This window comes from Panthera leo, chromosome A2 (genome assembly GCF_018350215.1).
Source record: "Panthera leo isolate Ple1 chromosome A2, P.leo_Ple1_pat1.1, whole genome shotgun sequence".
NCBI classification, from domain to species: Eukaryota; Metazoa; Chordata; class Mammalia; order Carnivora; family Felidae; genus Panthera; species Panthera leo.
Genome location: NC_056680.1, coordinates 106,499,061 through 106,518,460, shown reverse-complemented (window position 1 = coordinate 106,518,460; position 19,400 = coordinate 106,499,061). Strand labels below are relative to the sequence as shown.

Genomic DNA, 19,400 nt, shown 5'->3' with positions numbered 1-19,400 from the left:
AGTATTGGGCACAGCCTGGTGGTGGGGCTGCGGAACTGGTCCTGGTAGGATCAGAGTCCTATGGCCTTAGGAGTTAGAGGTAAGTGGGCTTGATGAGTAAGAGGAAGGTAGGCTTGCTCAGTACTGAGAGATCTGGGTCTATGCCTTGAGTTGTTGGGATGGGGCAGATGAAGTGACTGGAAGAGAGTGGCTGGAGAAGAGGCCAGGGAGGGAGCCAAGGGCCCATGGAGAAATTGGAGAGTTGATATATTGTCTTAAGTCAGAAAATAATCACACTGCTGGGGGCAATTGGGTGGCTTAGTTGGTTAAGCATGTGACTTTGGCTCAAGTCATGATCTCATGGTTGTGGGTTCAAGCCCCACATTGAGCTCTGTGCTGATAACTCAGAGCCTGGAACCTGCTTCGATTCTGTGTCTCCGTCTCTCTCTGTCCACCCCACCCCCCCACCACCTCTGCTTGCGCTCTCTCTCTCAAAAATAAAACATTAAAAATTTTCATAAAAAATAATCATACTGACAGCAGTGTGGAAGCTATCACGAAGGGACATGAGGCTAAAGGCACAAAAAAGTCAAGAAGATATTTAAGATTGAGAATAATAATAGCTACCAATGAAAGAGTTATAGTACTTTATCTTTGGCCCCTCTCTTTGCCCATCCAGTATGGCAATGGTTAATTGATTTATGCTGTTAAGCTACAATATCATTAGTGGAATGTAATTCTTTTTATGTTTTCTGTACAACCAGAGAGTCAGACCACAGGTAAAAATTTTAGGCAGAAAAGGAGAAAGAATTTATTGTTGTTCATAAGGAAGTTAATCAAATTAACAACAGAAAAATGTACAATGAAAATGAGGTACTTGAACCTTGGGGAAAATATTCTTTTGCCAAATGACCTTACTGGATGTTCTTGCCAAAAGACACACTTCATTAATTGTGCTGAGAAGAAATTATTACTCTTATCAGGACTGTCTTGAGGATATTAAAAATTTGTGTGCATGTATGTGTGTGTGTATGTGCATGTATATTTTCACCGTAGCTTCCTCTATAGGTCTTTTGTGTCTAATAAACTATTTCAGTTTCCATAATACAAAAAAGGGAAGACAGGGTCTTGCAGAGCACAAACTGAACAGAGTACAAGGCTTACATGACTATAAGATAGGGAACTTCTTGTCACATAGTAGACATTTAAGATATATCTGTGTCTTCGCTAATGTTGATATACTTACATACTTATATAGAAATGCTCTAGAAATAAAGATAAAATAATTCTTATCCATTGGCTAAGTAGCTTTTATTTACATCAACCATTACATATCTTATGCTTTTATAGTACCAAATTTCTCTTATAATTACTATTAGTGGCAGTAATCCACAAATTATTTTATTCCAATAAATATTTTATCTTGAAACCCTGAAAACTCTTAACTGAAACCACAGAAAAATCTACACTTCAAGGCACCATTTAGGATAAAATTACTGTCAGTACAGGAACAGTTCCCCTAAATCTCCCCTTTAATTACTAAATAGGTTTGAATATATTGAGTTTGATTACACAGGTTTCTTTATTCTCCTATCTGAATATTCTAAGTGAAATGTTGGTCTTCAGATTTGCCATTTTTACCATTAGATTTATTCACCAAATATAAATGGATTTTGTATTTGCACTTACATGTTAATGATTGCATATATAAGTGATAATATTATCTTAAGATTGTTGCATTGTGTATTCATGAATATCATTTATAGTTTTTTATTCAAATAAAGGCAAATAGGATATTTAGTACTTTTCAGAGTCCCAAATGAGTCATAACTTTATTTAACTTGTGATGTACTCTAAAATACCTAGGAATAGCTGTAAAAATGAGCATTGCCTTTGATCCATTAGAATGAAAACCCTATAAAAATGGGATTTTTCAAATTTTCTGTGGTCAATGCTATATCCTAGGACCTGGTTTTACGTGACTAATATGAAAGGTTCTTAATATCTATTTGGTTTATACTTATAAAGTGCATGCTAGTTGTACACCTATTAGATAACACAGATAAACAAAAAGAAAAGATATCCAGAATCCATTTCCCTATAAGAAAATGCTGGTAAAGATTTGGTAAATATGTAAATATGTATGTTTATTTCTATACATACAAAATATGTATATATATAAGAACATCTCACAACTGTATTTTATAATGAATGGCCCAAGAAATGATCTGAGTGCAAGAGTAACATTTAGAGCTCTCAGCCATGACTAGGATTTCGAATTTCATTCCAAAGGTTTATGAAATAATCAATGTACATACTCTTAAGAGTCCTGAAAATCAGACTCTTAATACAAAAGGTCATTTATTGAGAGTTAGGAGACAGATATCTCTGATTTATTTTTTCTCTCTAGCCCCACAGAATTATACTTAAAGCATAAAATCTCAATTCAGATTGCCTTTTGAATTGGAACCATACTACTTGCCTCTGCCTCTGTTCTCCCAAATATGAAATGGAGATAATACGTTCATGTATCTTACTGGGTACTGTGGGACTCAAACACATAATGTATTATGTATATTATAAGTGTTCAGTGAATGCCAGCTGTTACCATTATTCATTAAATAGGTTGTTTTCCAGCATTTTAGTTTGCAGACATAGGGAAAAATCAAATTCACTGTCTTTTTTTTTTTCCCTAAAATGTTGTTCATTCTGAAAGAGTACAGTAAATTTTATAGAGTATTAATTGGGATTTCTTTTTTTTTTGTTTTTTGTTTGTTTTATCAAGATATAATTCACACATATCGTACAAGTTTAAGGTGAACAGCATACTCGTTTGGCTTACATATATTGTGAAATGATGGCCACAATAAGTTTAGGTAGCATCCATCATCTTGTACAGACGCAATAAAGAACAAAGGCAAAAGCAAAAACAAAAACAATGTTCTTATAATGAGAACTATTAGAATCTACTGTTAATTTTTTTCTTTATAAGTGGAACTCTTAGGGTCTACTCTCTTAACAACTAGCATATACGATTATATCATATAATAGTGTTACTTATAGTCATCAGATATATTACATCATTGGTACTTATTTATCTTATAACTGGAAGTTTGTACCTTTTGACCATGTTCCTGCAATTCCCCTCCTCACACCCCATCTTCATAACTTGTACTTTTTTAATTGAAGTATAGTTGACATACAACATTACATTAGTTTCAGGTATACAGCAAAGTGATTCAACATTCTTATAGATTATGTGCTCTATGCTCACCCACAAGTGTACTACCATCTGTCACCATATAATGCTATTACACTATCATGGACTGTATATCCTATGTTGTACCTTTTATTCCTGTGACTTAGTGATTCTGTAACCGGAAGCCTGTATCTCTCACTCTGCCTCATTTATTTTGCTACTGTCACCCCAGCCATAAGGTTGTTTGTTTATGGGTCTCTTTGTGGGTTTTGTTTCTTTGTTTTTTGTTTTTCTTCTTGTTGTTGTTGTTCCAGAAGTGGAACTGGGATTTCTCTTTAATATAACAAAAATAAAAATTGTTATCATGACTTTTTTTTTAATACATGGTAGTTTTATTCTCTTACTTTCAGCAGACAGTATGTCACCAGTACTGTCAAATATGGTACCTATTTGATTTAAATTTAAATTAGTTAACAAGTTAATAAAATGAAAATTCAGTTCCTCAGTCATAACAGCCATATTTCATATGCATAACAGCCATGTGTGGTTAAAACTACCATATTGAACAGTACACCTACAGAATATTTCTATCATTGTAGAATATTCTCCTGTAAAGAACTGACATAGATCTTGTTTTTACTGATTTGGAAAGACCTTAATGTCAGGAATTAGATATCCTGTCTCCAGCCCTTGGCTCCCTGGATTGCTATGTGACCATCAGAGGTTTGCTTTACTCTCTGATTTTTCACCCTATTGTCTCTAAAATAAAATTGTAGCGTCAAATCAGTCCCTACCATTGTGTTTAAGTGTTGTTGGCACACAGCTAGGGATGTTATAATTACTGCTTCTTCACAGTACAGTACAGCACAGTACGGAATAGAAGCACAAATGTGCTTCTAGAACGTTACCCCCAAAGACCTGTGCTTTGAGCCCTTCTCCTTATAATTTCTTGTTTGGGGTTTTTGCCAATGTCCAAACAGATGAAATCCAGAGTATGTTGCTGCAGATACTTTGCTGACCCAGTCTCTTGTCAGGGAAGATATCCCACTGCCTGTCCTCACTTGATGCATATTTTACATTCCTTATTGATTTGTAACCCAGTCTATCTCATTTTGCTGCCAGTTTGTGTAAGCATAAAAAATAAAAAATATGTATATATAATACTGTCCTAAGACAAGCATAATTGGAAGGTTAACTCTGAAAATCATGAAATGTCTGACAATACGAAACAATTGTTCTTACTTTTTATTATCTATGCTACTAATCATGACTATTACTAAGGATAGTGGAAATATGATTATACTCTGACAATACTCTGACAATGATTATACTCTGACAAGGCTTGTGTCTAAGCCTGATAAATTTCTGAAAATTGAACCGGTATTAAAAAATAGAAAATCCAAATTGCCAGGTGGTTTTTTGCCTTGTAAGTTTAGAAATGTAATTCATGTTATTAGTTTTGAATATTCCATTTTAATAGATGAGGGGAAACACTGGATATAGTGATACCTTTTCATTATCTGAGCTACATGTGTTTCAAAATAAAACACAATGCAGCAGAGGCAATAATTGAACATGTACCCAAAACTTATTTGCTAATAATTGAACCTTGAAACTGGAGTTAAAAGTATCTGCTAAAACAAAACTTCTTAGGTTTTTGTTGCAGGAAATGGAGTGTCTAGTTTGAAGTACAATGAATATCATGTTCTTGAAGAATGTGATAATAGCAGGCAATACTCAACTTGACTAATGCGAACTATTTTTATAGTTAAAACTTTGAAGAATGTTTATATATTAGAAGATATATATATACAGACAGACAGACACACACTAAAATCATCATCAAACAAACAGAAAAATGCTCTCAAAGTACAAGATAATATTTTTCCTAATTGAACTAATACTCTCTAGTTACAGTGCATATTTTTTTCACTTTATTTTGTGCTTTGTTGTTCAGTGCAATAGATATACATTAGTATGTGGACATAAATGGTGTGTGTGTGTGTATACACTTGCTTCAGTTTTGTGACGCAGCATTCAAAGAAGCATAACCTTTGGCACATCAGCAAACCTGTAAAGTGGGTGTCAATTAATCACATTATCTTTAGAGCTAAATATTGACCACTCCAGGCAAAAGAAACACCACTGTTTTGCTTATCTTTGTGTTCAGTTCCAATTCTAAAGAGTTTTACCAAAGATCAGATGGATTAAAATGGCCTTCCTTAATGGAAAGTAGAATACTGAGGCATTTCATCAGAGGCTCTTGCTGCTGAAGAGGAATGTATGGTTCCATTTAGCATCTCCTTGAAAAGGAGTCAAGAAACAGGCTTGCAACTTCTTGTTTGCCACTTGTGTCATTTCCTGTGTGTTCTGCGTCAACCTTAGCCAGTCTTCTTGAAAGAAAAAGAAATATTTTAGAGCAATGAAGGAGTTAAGTTGTGGAAAAGACCTGAAGCCAGATTTAAGGAAGGGAAAACATATATATCAAGTATATATAAATGGTAGAGTAGGGTTGGAAAAGTCTCTATGAAGACGGATTGAGGCCCCAGGGCCTGCTTTCAGAAAATTAAATGAAAATATGAAGAAACATTTTCACCACATGAGAGAAAGTGAGCTGATCTTGGGGACGGGAGTAGGATCAGGAACAAACATAGGACATTTTTCATCAGTTCAGCACCTCAGGATTCTGTCAAGTCCTGCTCTACCCAATTTTTTGTCATGAAGCAATTGAGAAAAAGGTCTTTAACATTTTTTTTCTGTGACTTTATCTCTCACAAAGGAACAACAACAAAAATCTTTGTCTGGATTTGAGGAAAAGTTGATTAGTTCTCCAATGTGATTGCTAGATAAGCCCATATATTTTTTAAAAATAACCTTTAAATTCTTTTAAATATAAAACTGTGACATGAATGTGACAAAGCTTTTAGTTTACAACATGTCGTGAAATAGAAAGTGAAAAATATTTATTCATTTTGTCAAATAAAAATAATCTTAGTATAATAATATGTTTTTCCAAAAAGGTGGGGCTAAATGTAAATTATATGTGGATGTTTCTGTTCAATATGTACATTACTTAAAAGAAAGGCAAACAGAAAATTATGTGGTTTTCACATTCTCCATATTGTTTATATTATGAGAGCTGATAATGAAATACCAAGCACTTTAGTTTTATACAAACAAATGATCAGGAGGTGTTCTAAATCACTGAAAATGTATAATATGGTTGGCATTCTTTCAAATTAATGTCATAACATGTTCTTTTCCTTCTTTCTTGTTTTGTTATAAGTTTTTTGTGTAAGAGTTAAATCAAGCTGATTAAATCATTTCAGTACCATAATGGGAAAGCAGAGAAGAGAGGATTAGCTCATCATGCAGGATGAGTTAGGTCATAGTTTATCCGACCATAATTCAAATGCTGTGCTTTCCAAGTCTGGAAGTTATGGCTATGTCAAAGGTTAGTGCCAAAATGTCTTTTATCATAAAAGACAACTGCTTATTCCTACAGTTGGCCAAGCTTTCGTTGGTTAGGTAGAACCAGTAAGGTATATAGGTGTTTTAAAACTCAAGATTGTCTCAATCTCTGCCTTTTATTTTTAAAAATAACTATATTAGTTTGTATTAGACATACAGTGACATTTTTCTTAAGAAAAAATCAATTTATAATTATATCTCTCTTTTAATAGCTATAAACAGAAGTAGAATCAATGTGAAGCGTAGAATTGTATTTGAAATAAGACTTTGGTTAAAAGAAAATGAAGGAAAGATTTATAGCAGTGTTATTCAAAATGTGAGTTCTGACCCACTAATGGGTGGTGAATTCAATTTAGAGGGTCTTTGACAGAATTTTAAGAATGAAATAAAAGAGAAGACAATAGGTTAACATAGAAAAGAAAAATTGGGGCAATTATGGAACCTACTAGTAATGAGAAATGGGGTGGGGGGAATAAAAGGATTCTGCTGGATTAATATGTAAATTGTTTTTCTTATTTTTTCTTACTCTTGGCCTTGAGCAAAAGTAGTCTGTAATTCATTAGTGTAGATTAAAGGGGATGGATTTTCCAGCTGCAGAACTCTAAGCTCGTAAAGTGGGAATATTGTAATCTACCTCACAGAGTTAAGGTGGGAATTAAGTGAAATCATACATGTTAAAGCCTCCGGCTTGATTCCTGCCACATGTTAGACACTCAATAAATGAATGATAGAAGTAATTTCATAATCCATTAGATTATATGCATGGCTATCTTGAGATGGCTAGAGGAGAGGCCAGGTACTCCATCAAAGTTATTCATCAAAGGAAATAGACAAGAGCAAGAGATGTTAGGTTAGGTTCATAGAACTGTATTTGGATGGGATTATTCCCTCCATTCTAGTAACTCCTGGTTGATTAGGACTCTAGTACATTCAGTCCATTAACCATTTCACCCAAGCACCTCTTATTTGCCAAATTAACCTTAAAAGACAATTGGGACTTGCCTTCGGGCCATGTCAGATACACATGATCTGGTTTCACAGGCTTCTCTGTGGAACTAACCATTTATGTAAACGAGTTTCAGTACAATTATTACCGGCCAGATAATCTATAATCATCAGCTGTTGCAAACAGGCATTGAGTTCACTACCCTCGTCTTGGAATAAGCACAGTGAATGGGTTTCAGAAATAAAGTATGAACCATATTAAAACTAAAGTACAGTCATATGTTCCCACCTCTCTAATTAAATGTCTGTCGTGTTTAAGCAGATTTTTGTTTATGCTCCCTTTCTTACTCATGGGCAGATTTCTTGATAGGAAAAAGGATGTGTTGGAAAAAGGATGTTTTATTCACGGTGCTGGCAAATATTTGACATAAATATGAGTTTTTATGAGTGAATGAGTCCTGATTATCAACATATAAATCATATTGTGACAGACTCAAGTTTCTTCTTCAGTTTTTTGTGAAAGGCCAATTTTTTGTATCTCCTTCGCTGATTTATAGCTGTCACTTCCTAAAGCACAGAAAGATGGAAGAGGAAAGTAGTTATTCATGCATTCAAATACACCTACCAGCTTACCCTGGACAAGAGGATTTGACCCTAACACCCTCCTTTAGGCAGGCAGAGCAGTCCCCGTGTCCCTGAATCCTGAAGAACTCTGCACTATTTACAACAATCATAGAAAATGTCTGACTCTGCTATCCTAGAGTTCCAGAGAATTTGGTTATTATATAACCTAAAAATATATAGCTCTATCCATTGTCTTTGCATTATCTATTTTCTTAGTTGTTGTTTTTCTTTGAAAGCAGTGTGGATATTTTTATGAATATAAAGACAAATATGTTTTTTCCCCAGGTTTGAGAATGAATAAAGGTGCCATCACCCCACCCCGTACTTCTCCTGCAAATACATGTTCTCCAGAAGTAATTCATCTGAAGGACATTGTCTGTTACCTGTCTCTCCTTGAAAGAGGAAGACCTGAGGATAAACTTGAGTGTATGTGTTTCTTTATTTAGTTTACTTCTCACAATAGTGGGGAGGAGGAGGGACTAGATACTGATGAATTGAAAATTGTATTTACTATGGTTATCTAAATTTTCATTAAATGAAGTGGCCTTGGTTAAGAAATAAAAATTCTTTCAAGTGGGAATCAAAGGATATTGTGAATATATTAAGATTCTTATCAAATTCCATTTATTACAGAGTATTTCTTTAGCATGTTGGTCTGTCAGATGACTTGTTCTTGACTGTCCCTCAGTTTGGTAACATGATGATACTGGAAAGTGTCATTTGAATTGTTTTGAAAAAACACCTTTATTTCTAGGATATGAGGAGGTCTTCCTCTTAATCAGCACCAAGGTTCACTGGACACATACAACCTGAGCCTTTCTCTCATGGAAATCTTTCTTTAAAACTTCACCACTAACACTTTCTGTGCCAGGAATAAATGATTTCTCAGGTGCCAAACACCTGAAAGTTTCATATATAGGAGTTGACTGTGGATGTTGTAAATAAACATAGCTGTGTTTGTTTTTTTCTACAATGTGGCAGGTGTTTCAGATAGAGATTTTCTATTTAGGTGAAAAGGAGAGAATTGCTGTCTTTAATAAAGCACAGTGTGTGAGCTCTCTCTGGTGGCAAACTATACTCATTGCAATGCAAGAAATATTTTTTTCAAATATTTACAATAAGCCTGAACATTTAATAATCTGGTCTGTCTCCAAAGCCCCTGCTAAACATAGAGCTGGTAGTTTGTTCAATAATCCAATAACTTGATTATATTGGATAGTGTTAAAATAAATTAAAGTTCTTGCAACTGAAATGATAGTGAAGATAACAAATCCTAAATTTGATATTTTCAAGCAAATATAGACCATAGTGATGTTTCAGAATTATGATTTGAAAGCATGTTTAGTTAAATCTAATAGTAACATGTTGATAATATTTCTCTTACTAATAAAGAATTAACTATAATATGACTAAGTCATACCTAAGTTAGAAACTGTATTAGGAGTCTTTAAATACGTATTTATTATTCCTAAATGTGGAATATTTGCATTTCAAGATTTATTTGTATTCCTAAAGACATACATAAATCTTTCACATTCCAAAATAAATATTAATGTTCAGGCAATTTCTATTGAAGTGACAGCCAAGGAGAAAGTTTGCTCAGGTGTTGTCAGGTCCGTGTTTGGGATGATTTTAAAAATATACAGGCAAATCCTTTCTTCCAGGTCTGAGACTGAATGAAGGCACCATCATTCCTCTTCAACATGCTATTTGTGTTGGAGTTTAATTATTTTTATATCAACTGGAAGCATTTTGTTTTTAAGGTAGAATTCTTAAGAGGTGTGCTTTTAAGTTCTCACATTGAGTTTATGAATCAAACCGTCTTTGTCTACAACTGCAGTCAGAATGTTAACCCACAAGTCATTCAAAAACACTTGATGAATCAGGTCAAACCTGACCTGCCACTTACCTTTCTTCACTGTTTTCAACCTCCTTTACTCTGTTCTTTCTTCAAATTTTCCAGCTCTTTGTCAAGCATTTGTCAGATTCAGTTGCCTTTGCCTTTTTTCTTAACTGTTCCTTCAGACTCTTGTCATAGTGGGAATTTTTAGAGACTGGCTCTATCAGTATGATTTTCATCAGTCTCTTCGAAATAGATGAATGTCGATTTACGAATATATGAAGATTCTGCCTCTGTCCCTGCTACACTCAAGTTCTCTGCTCTACTCCTCTGATTTGGAGGAACTTAACTTGATCCTTAATTATCTGGAACTTGTTTTTTGTCTGTTTTTTGTTTGTTTGTTTGTTTGTTTTGCTTTGCTTTGTTTAGTTTTGTTTGTTTTTAATGCCAGTGCCTGGCCCTTTCCTACCTCTGTTAAGTCAGAATCTATTCCTCTTACCCACTTTCATATCAATGGACTGTACACTCTTTTCCTTCTACAATTAAACATTGACATATTCTCAATATTCATGTAGTCTTCTAGAGCTACAGGTTTGAAAAATATTTTCAGTAATACTTTAAAGAAATTTAATGGTGGTTAATTTAACATACACTTATTTCCAAAAGGGTTGTGACTTATTAAACACAATATAAACTAGAGGAAAGAAAAACTAAGTAAGTTGACAATAAATAAATATGGGCAAGCACCTAATATAATTCATTTTTGCTGGTAAATGCTGAACTTGGATCTTAATTTCTAAGTAGCTAAGCAGAAAGGAATACACGCACATTCACTTAGGCCAGAAGTTAAACTTTATCACACATAAGAATTACCTGTAGGACTTAGGAACATACAGCTTATTCCGAGCCCCAGATTCAGTGCAGGTGCTTCAGCAGGCTTGGTGTGCGCCCTTAGAATTTTCATGTATAACAAGGCTCCACATAGTGCTGATGTTGCTGCTTCAGGGACCACATTCTGAGGAACACTGGCTTATGCAATTCCTCCGTCCAATGAAGCATATACACACACACACTTTCTCTGAAGGAAGGACCGTTTCTCAGAACTGCTGAATGGTGACAGTATTTGGTAGGCTTCTTTCCCTGGGTTACTACATAAAATAATGACATGGTTGTAAATGTTTCTAAAAAAGATATTTTCCCCCAAAATACTGTTTTATAAATCTATCCATCACTTACTATCACCTCCCATCTTCCTACCTGTCTTTTTTTGCCAGGCATTTACACAATGTTTAGAATAAAGATTATTTTTTTCTTTGAAAGGAAATAGACAAAAGTCCCCGAACTTTCCACCGATTATGTCATTTCTTCAAATTACTTTGCCTAGTCCAATTATGTTTTCTCACTGAGAACTTTGCTTATTCTGAGGTCCTATCAAGTAGATGGCATTTATTCACCTGCTGCTGTAGAAGGTATATGTGCATGTGCACGTGTTTTTGTGTAAATGTGTTCAGGTTGTGGGGAATTCCATTTTTCTCTTTCCTTGTTGGTGCTACTTACCTGCCATCCTGATGTGTGGAATAGGAACATTGTACCACAGCTGTTTTGCCCTCCTCACCTTAAGTCAGATACAATACTTTGTGGAGAGCCATTCAGTATCTCCCTCTGTTAGTTTCTTTGCCTTCCTCGAATTCTGTGATTTCAACTCCATTTTATTTCAGTCTCCCACATCTGCTGCAATACCACACGACTTGTAATTTGTAAAGACTGGTTTTATTCTAAAATTTTAAGCTCTAACATTTTACTTTGACCCCAGACTATGATCACTTAACTTCCCCCTCTCCTACTTTTAATTTAAACATAGCATAGCACAGTACTGAAAAGCCTAGACTCTTGATTTCACTAACTGAATGCATCCTAGCTTTAACACTTATGACTGCCTGGGGCACATTTTGTGAAACAAAAACCTCTTGAGGCCTTAGTTTCTCCAACTATAAAATTGCAATCATAATAATATCTATCTCATATGTTTGCTATAAAGATTAAATTAACCAATATTTGCTCACATAAATTCCTTCACATTTATTGGTTCACATAAATGTTTGTTAAGTGCAATTTAAATAAGTATTCTTGTCTCTTAACCATTTCCCTTCCTCCTGAATTTGCCTGCTGCTTTTTTGGAAACCATCCCTCCATAATCTATGATGCCAGTCATTCTTTGACACTTAGTTTTGGGCACCCAATTTATTTGCTTATATATGGTGATGGCAGAGATTTAGTAAAATAAAACTATAATTCTACAGATTATAACTCTACTCAAAACTTCAGCTGGCCTACAGTGCCCTCAGTGTTTCTCTCATCATCAACTTCTTCTAGTTAAGTTAATCCAGATGCTTCATTTTTCCAACACCTACGTATTTAATCATCATCTTTACGTGTGAATTCCTATAACTTTGTTTCATCTTACGTAAAACTTGTCAACTTCTAGACATGTTCTTTCTTCTTCCTCTTCTTCTTCTGAATGTGTCCCTTTGACAGTTCCCCATTAAAAATACATAAACTTAAGCCCTAAACTTAGAGCTATAGACTGATTTGACTCTATAGTTTCATCCCAACCTAGTTGGCCAGTCTTGCATTTAGCTTTGACCTACATTTACATGCACAGACAACGTCCTAGTCACACAGATCTACTTTTCAATCACCAGACAAACCCAAACTTTTTCATATTTATACCTTTGCTTATAATGTGCATTTGCTGGGAGTGCTCTTTCTCAATGTATATCAGATCCACTACAGTATACACTTGAGGCCCAGCTCATGTTATGAATTCTCTGGCCAACTCCTAATTGGATTCATTTTGCTTGTACACTTATGCTGTGTAACTTCCTACCCTAGCACCTATTCTGTGTGTGTGAGTGTGTGTGTGTGTATTTCAACAGACAGATGATCAATAAATGATATTTAATTGGAATTGTGTTGAAGTCAATGGGTGTTTGAGAAGAGAAAAAAACGTGAATTATTTAAGTCATGGAATGATGCTAAATTCATTTATACTGCATTTTTAAGACACATTATATTTACATTAGGATTGGTATTTATAAATTGTTAATGACTTAAAGAATAATTTTTGTTAGCTTACATTTAATGAAAACGTATCACTGAAGAGAAATACAAAGTACAGATACAAAATACAAAAATAACCACAAAATAGATCATTGACACACAAATAATGAAGAATAACCTGTATGTTAAAGTTATTGCCATGTATAGTATTAATCTTAGAACGATTGGATTTAACACTGAAGAGACCCTAAAGATCAGTTAGTCATTCTCCCTATAGAGTCAATGAAAAAAATTAAAGCCCAGAGAGACTGGTTGTTAATTATAGCACTAGTTTTTTTCTGCCTGTGACTAACACCCATGATTTCTGAGTGACTGTATAAGTGCTCTTCATTTTGAAAAGCTTCCTTTCCTTGTCTTTGTTGTTTCTCTATAGGAAAAAAGGAGAAAATATTACTTCATTGCATTAGAGGTCACAAACTCCAAGCAGCTATTTTTTTTCACCTCTGCCCTGAAAGCTTACTAATATATAAAAAAGTAAAAAAAAAAAAAGTGAGTTAAAAAATTCCAGCTTACATGCCCTTTATAAACATACTTTCTAATGTTTAATAACAAACTAAATATTAATATTTTGATTAGCAAAATATGTTATCCCAAGTATAATAACACCAGAGTATATTTAGTAGGATGATGAGGAGAAAGTAGATTAAAAACTTGCAAATCTTTTGGAAGAGAAAAAATTGTAGATATAAAGAATGAACCTTATATTGCATAATGTGCCTTTGCCCTGATCTTTTAACCAAATTCATGTGTGGGTGCATAATTGTTTCTATATAAAGGGAAATTGCATGAGCATAAAAATAGAAAAAAAGTGGGTTAAACTAGCTTGTAACTTTGTAACAGGTACCCACATTTGGAACTTATCATGTTGACAGAGTTATTTTAATATTGAGCTTAAATTATGTTTGCACCTAAAAATCTATATCCTTATTATGTTAGTTTTAAGAATATATTTTTTTCAATGATTCACTTGACCTTGGAGCCTAATTTAGTTTTAAATTCTAAGAAGAATATTAATTTTATCAATATTATTCAATGTAGTTTTAAAAGGGAAAGATTATATAGACTTACCAAGCCAAACAATTTTTATTTTCCATAGTTTTAATAACTGCCCTTTAAAAAAATAACTACCTCTTAAAAAAGTTTCATTAGTTTCTCTATCTCTGTACAACTGAAGAATTTTCAAATCCTCCACCACAAATTCTAGTTTAAAAATTTGTGCCCTTCATTTTTTCTTTAATCTTTTCATTCTTAGTTACTTTCTCCATTATTTTACTTGTTCTGTCTTTCTGGAACTATTATTTTTGGATATTGATACTCCAAGACAGAAATTTGAATTTGTTTTTTTTTCAGTATTTTCCTTTTCCAACATATTTTCTCCTATGTCTTTTTTTTTTTCATCTGTAATATCTTCTACATCTGTGATAAGTCTTTGTTTTCTTTTTCTGTCATGCTTTTAACTTCACAGAGGATTCATTTTGTTCTCAGCATAATTCTTATTTGTTTCTCGTTTTATGGATTGCAACTTTCCTCTTACAAGATTTTATTCTGTCTCCCTGCCTTGCTGTTTGTTTGTTTTTTTTTTTTTTCCCTTCCCAATTACTTGTTTTGGAAGGACTCCTTGGTGTGGTGGGTGGGTGGGTATGTGGGTGAGGTTTAAGTGTGACTCACTGGAGATAAGGAAGGGGGCTTATACTCTTAATATTCAATGTGTAGATTTTCACATAAACACCCTGATTTTGGTGTAGTGCCCCTCCCATCAACAGTCCTAAGCAGCCTGAGCTCAGCATCCTCTTGGTTTGCATGCTATAGAGCGTCCATTCTTCTCCTGGGGTAGGGAGCTGGCATATTGTTAGGTGGATGGTATGAAGGGTAGTATTTGAGGGTCTAATTTCTTTTCATGAAGATTATCACTTAATTTTCCATCTCATCACCCTTTCTTTGCAAATCTTTGCTGCTTCTTCACTTATGTTTATATTCTCTGGGTTCCAAGTCACTCAACATGTGTTTTCCAGCTTCCATTTTTTTTTTTCCTCTTACATTTTCCTTGTACTTGTTGATTCATGCCAATTTCCTTTTTTCTTTTTTTAGATGCTTATTTATTTCTTTTGGTGGAGGGGGTGGCGGAGACAACAAGAGAGGGAGAAAATCTCAAGCAGGCTCTGCAGTGTCAGCACAGAGCCAGATGTGGGGCTTGTTCTCAAGAACTGTGAGATCACGACCTGAGCCAAAATCAAGAGTCAGACACTTAACCACCTGAGCCACCCAGGCACCCTGATTTATGTCTATTTCATACATTACTATTACCACAGTCACACTTCAATACACAGCCAATGTAGACAAATGTGTTTAATACTTCATATTTTGCATGACACTAGTATAATTTTAAATTAGGAAAATAGACTTGTCTCTGAAAACTAAAATCCTAGAATTTCTCTCTCTTATTAAGGAGGAAGGAAGGAAGGAAGGAAGGAAGGAAGGAAGGAAGAAAAAAAGAAAGAGGCAGGGAGGGAGGGAGGAAGGAAAGAAGGAAGGAAGGAAGGAAGGAAGGAAGGAAGGAAAGAAGAAATTCTTGATTTAGACTTGGTCAGATTTAGAGTATGTTAGATTTACTGTTTAATATATGCATGCTGTTTATATGATTGCTATTCTTATTGACTAGAACTTTTATTTTTCCACCTTTTCCTTGATGAAATAAAGAGAATTCGTAAGCAACCATTAACCGCTGTCAGTGTGTTTAGAAATTATTCAAAAGATGTCAGGACTTCTACTTTAGACAATAATGAAAAAACTTTCAGACCAACATCTCTACTGGGAACACATAGAAAATTTGGACATAGTATTTTTTTTAATTTGTTTGAATTTGTTCATTTAATTTTTTTGAATTCCAGAGTCTTCTTAATAGGTGTATGGTGGTCTCTGTGGCTTAAATTTTTATTTTGTTTATGATTGATGATCTTGAACACTTTATTTTGACTGACTATTCATGTATCTTCCATTTTTGAGATACATGAATTCATGTATCTCAATACAATTCATGTACTGACATGAGAGTCAATATTTTTTGACTCTCTTATTTGGGTTGTTTGTCATTTTATTACTAAGCTATAGAGTTTGTTAATATATTTTAGAAATAAGCCCTTTATCAGACATCTGTGTTTTCAAAAGTTCTTTAATTTGTGGCTGGATTATTTTGTTCTTATTTTTCTTTTTCCGTTTTCCTTTCTTTCTTTCCTTTTTTCCCCTTTCTTTCTCTTATTTATCTTTTGATGAACAGGAGTTCTAATCCTGATGAAGCTTAATTTACCTATTATTTATTTTTTTAACGTTTTTTTTTTTAATTTATTTTTGAGACAGAGAGAGACAGAGCATGAATGGGGGAGGGTCAGAGAGAGGGAGACACAGAATCTGAAACAGGCTCCAGGCTCCGAGCGGTCAGCACAGAGCCTGACGCGGGGCTCGAACTCACGACCATGAGATCATGACCTGAGCGGAAGTCGGACGCTTAACCGACTGAGCCACCCAGGTGCCCCTACCTATTTTTTTTTTAAAAAATAATTGATGGTCCATATTGGCTTACCTTAAGGTTGTAAAGATATTTTCCTGTATTTTCTTCTAGAAGCTTTATAATTTAGCTTTAGTGTTAAAATTAAAGTCACATTTTTTTTAAGTTCAATTTAAACTTAAATTTTATCTTGATCTAACCTTTATGTCTGATGTGAACTAAGTACCAATGTTGAGTGCACAATATCACTGGGCAAGACAGAAAAACAGGTTAGTTTTTAATTAATTAAATTTAACTTTTAAAAAAATATCCTATGTTTAGGATTTTTGTAAGGTTTATTTATTTTTGAGAGAGAGAAAGAGAGAACACATAAGGGGGGGGGGGGGGGGATGGCAGACAGGAGGACAGAGCATCCTAAGCATGCTCCGTGCTGACAGCATAGAGCCGATGCAGGACTGGAACCCATGAAAGGCGAGATCATGACTGGAGCCGAAGTGTGACGCTCAACCGACCAAGCCACCAAGGCACCCTAATTAATTTGATTTTTAATAAAGCTGGTTATTGTTTTTTAATGATATCGAGGAACACAGAGAATCATTAGTAGAGGCAGAGAACCAGATCTGGAGGATACTTTTCTAGGATCAGTGGTGAACTTAAGTACAAAATTGGACCGGGGAAAAATCCCATTGCTGCCGCTCCGTGCACAGGGAGAGCACTGTTCATTGCCAACAGTCCTGACACATCCAGGACTCCGAATGCGCTCTCTCTGATACTGCTACTCCTGCCTCACATCACCGGAATGAATTTGTATAGCACATTTTTTCTTGGGTCACTAGCATCTGATCGATTAACAAGGTTTTTCTTCTGAATAGTAGAGCCGACGTCATGTGCAAAACTCTCCCTTCAAGTCATCTGTTACTGTGTTTCGTAACGTGTGGCTTTAAGAACATAGAAGTTGCAGACGGTGCCAAAAATAAATGGCAGATACCCCCGCACAGAGTCCACTTGTGTGTGTATTTTTGAGGTTATGTTTCCAACAGGGTTTACCAAGAAGTATAGAGCTCCATATATCTGACCATGTGAAAATGGTTTCATAGTCATTTATTACAATAAGGATTACTACAATAAGATAGGATTAATAGAGTCACCAGTACCCCTCATTCTAAAATGCAGTTAGGCTTGGTGCCTCGGTGGATTAAGCTATCTGACTTCCGCTCAGGTCATGATCTCACGGTTTAGGAGTTCCAGCTCTGAATCGGCTCTGTGCTTACAGCAGGGAGCCTACTTGAGTCAGTCTCTCTCTCTCTCTCTCTCTCTCTCTCTCTTTCTGTGTGTGTGTGTGTGTCTGCCCCACTTTTCTAAAAAATAAACAAACTTAAATAAATAAATAAATAAATAAAGATAAATAAATAAATAAAGTTAGGCTTTTGTAAGTCTTTTCCTTGTTCCCTGCACTGAAACCGTTCTTTGGGCGATGTGTGAATGAATTCCTGCCGCTTAACAAGTGATTTTTATTTTCTGCTTTTTTCACGAAAATCTTAGTATCCATGTTGTGGCAGGTTTTTTTCTTTGTGAATTTTTGTCATTTATTGAGTACATGAGAGAGAGTAATCATCATGGTTTGCAAACAAAGATATTTACATCATTAGCCAGCCTAACGTTATGTTCCTTAATTCAATAGATACACACTTTCCCCTTAACATTTTAACATCTTTAAAGTCTTTTCGCGTTTTACAATAAATAGTATATGATAGTTACATTGCAAGCATTTTTTCCAGTTCGTTGTATGCAGACCGGCTATACATCTTATAAATAAATAATCATATCTTAGATGGGTGAAGTATAATGATTGTTTTTAAATACAAAAAATAATAATTACAGATATATGATCAAGGCCATTGCATAATTATGCCCCCTTGTTATCAATGTCTTTATTTAATATGATAGACCTCAGACATCAAGATTCTCCCAGAAATTATGCAAACCCAACAAAAACTCTCACTTCCACTCCTCTGTTTTAACAGCTGTGTCAGTCTTCTCTGTTTATCTCAAAAAGGCACCTGCAGCCTCTTCTGTGGTCTCCTGGTGGTATGTGAATTTATGAGGGAATCCTCAGGCCATTGAGACCCACTGTCCTCTGGCTTTCCTGTGCTGGCTAGCACAGAGACAGCACTTCCCTTTTCCTCACTCATTAGTTCAAAGAGTGGGTACCCTATGAAACTACCTCTCAGACTGCAACAAATACACCATTATAACCGTGGTAGTAATGCATTTTGTGTCTTGTTGTCCTCTGTCAGAAAAATTCCCTTGTTTTGCACTAATCCTTTCCCATACTGCTTAGGGATCAATCAAAACAAGGGCTTACATTTGTGTACTGACCGACAGCTTTGGATATGCATTTATGTGTATCACCTCACTTAACTTTCACAAGTGTGTTTTATGACAGGGTAGTTATTCTCATTTTACAGAGAAGAAAACAGTGTTTGACTATGCTCATGTACTAGAGGATCGCACGTTCCGAATTTGGGTTACACACCTCCAAATCAGATCTTTCTTCTTATTCACTCTGCCCTTTAATATCTGCATTCTGAATGTCTAAACTCCTTCTTTCATTTTTGAGTTTTCATTTAATGATCTTGTAATAAAAAAATGAGCAAAGAATAGTACCTCTTAGTGCTTTCTAGATACATAACAAAAGTTGATAGACCTTGCATCTGATA

The 19,400-nt window shown here is 34.7% G+C and overlaps 1 protein-coding gene across 13 annotated transcripts in view; it reads left to right on the top strand.

Moving 5' to 3' along the window:
* DGKB (diacylglycerol kinase beta) overlaps positions 1 to 19,400 on the top strand; it is a 715,307-nt gene that overhangs the window by 169,998 nt on the left and 525,909 nt on the right. For all 13 annotated transcript variants that reach the window (XM_042919264.1, XM_042919230.1, XM_042919249.1 and 10 more), the window contains exon 5: positions 8,504 to 8,644. In XM_042919264.1, the coding sequence (XP_042775198.1) occupies positions 8,504 to 8,644 (141 nt within the window). The remainder of the gene's footprint in view (positions 1 to 8,503; positions 8,645 to 19,400) is intronic.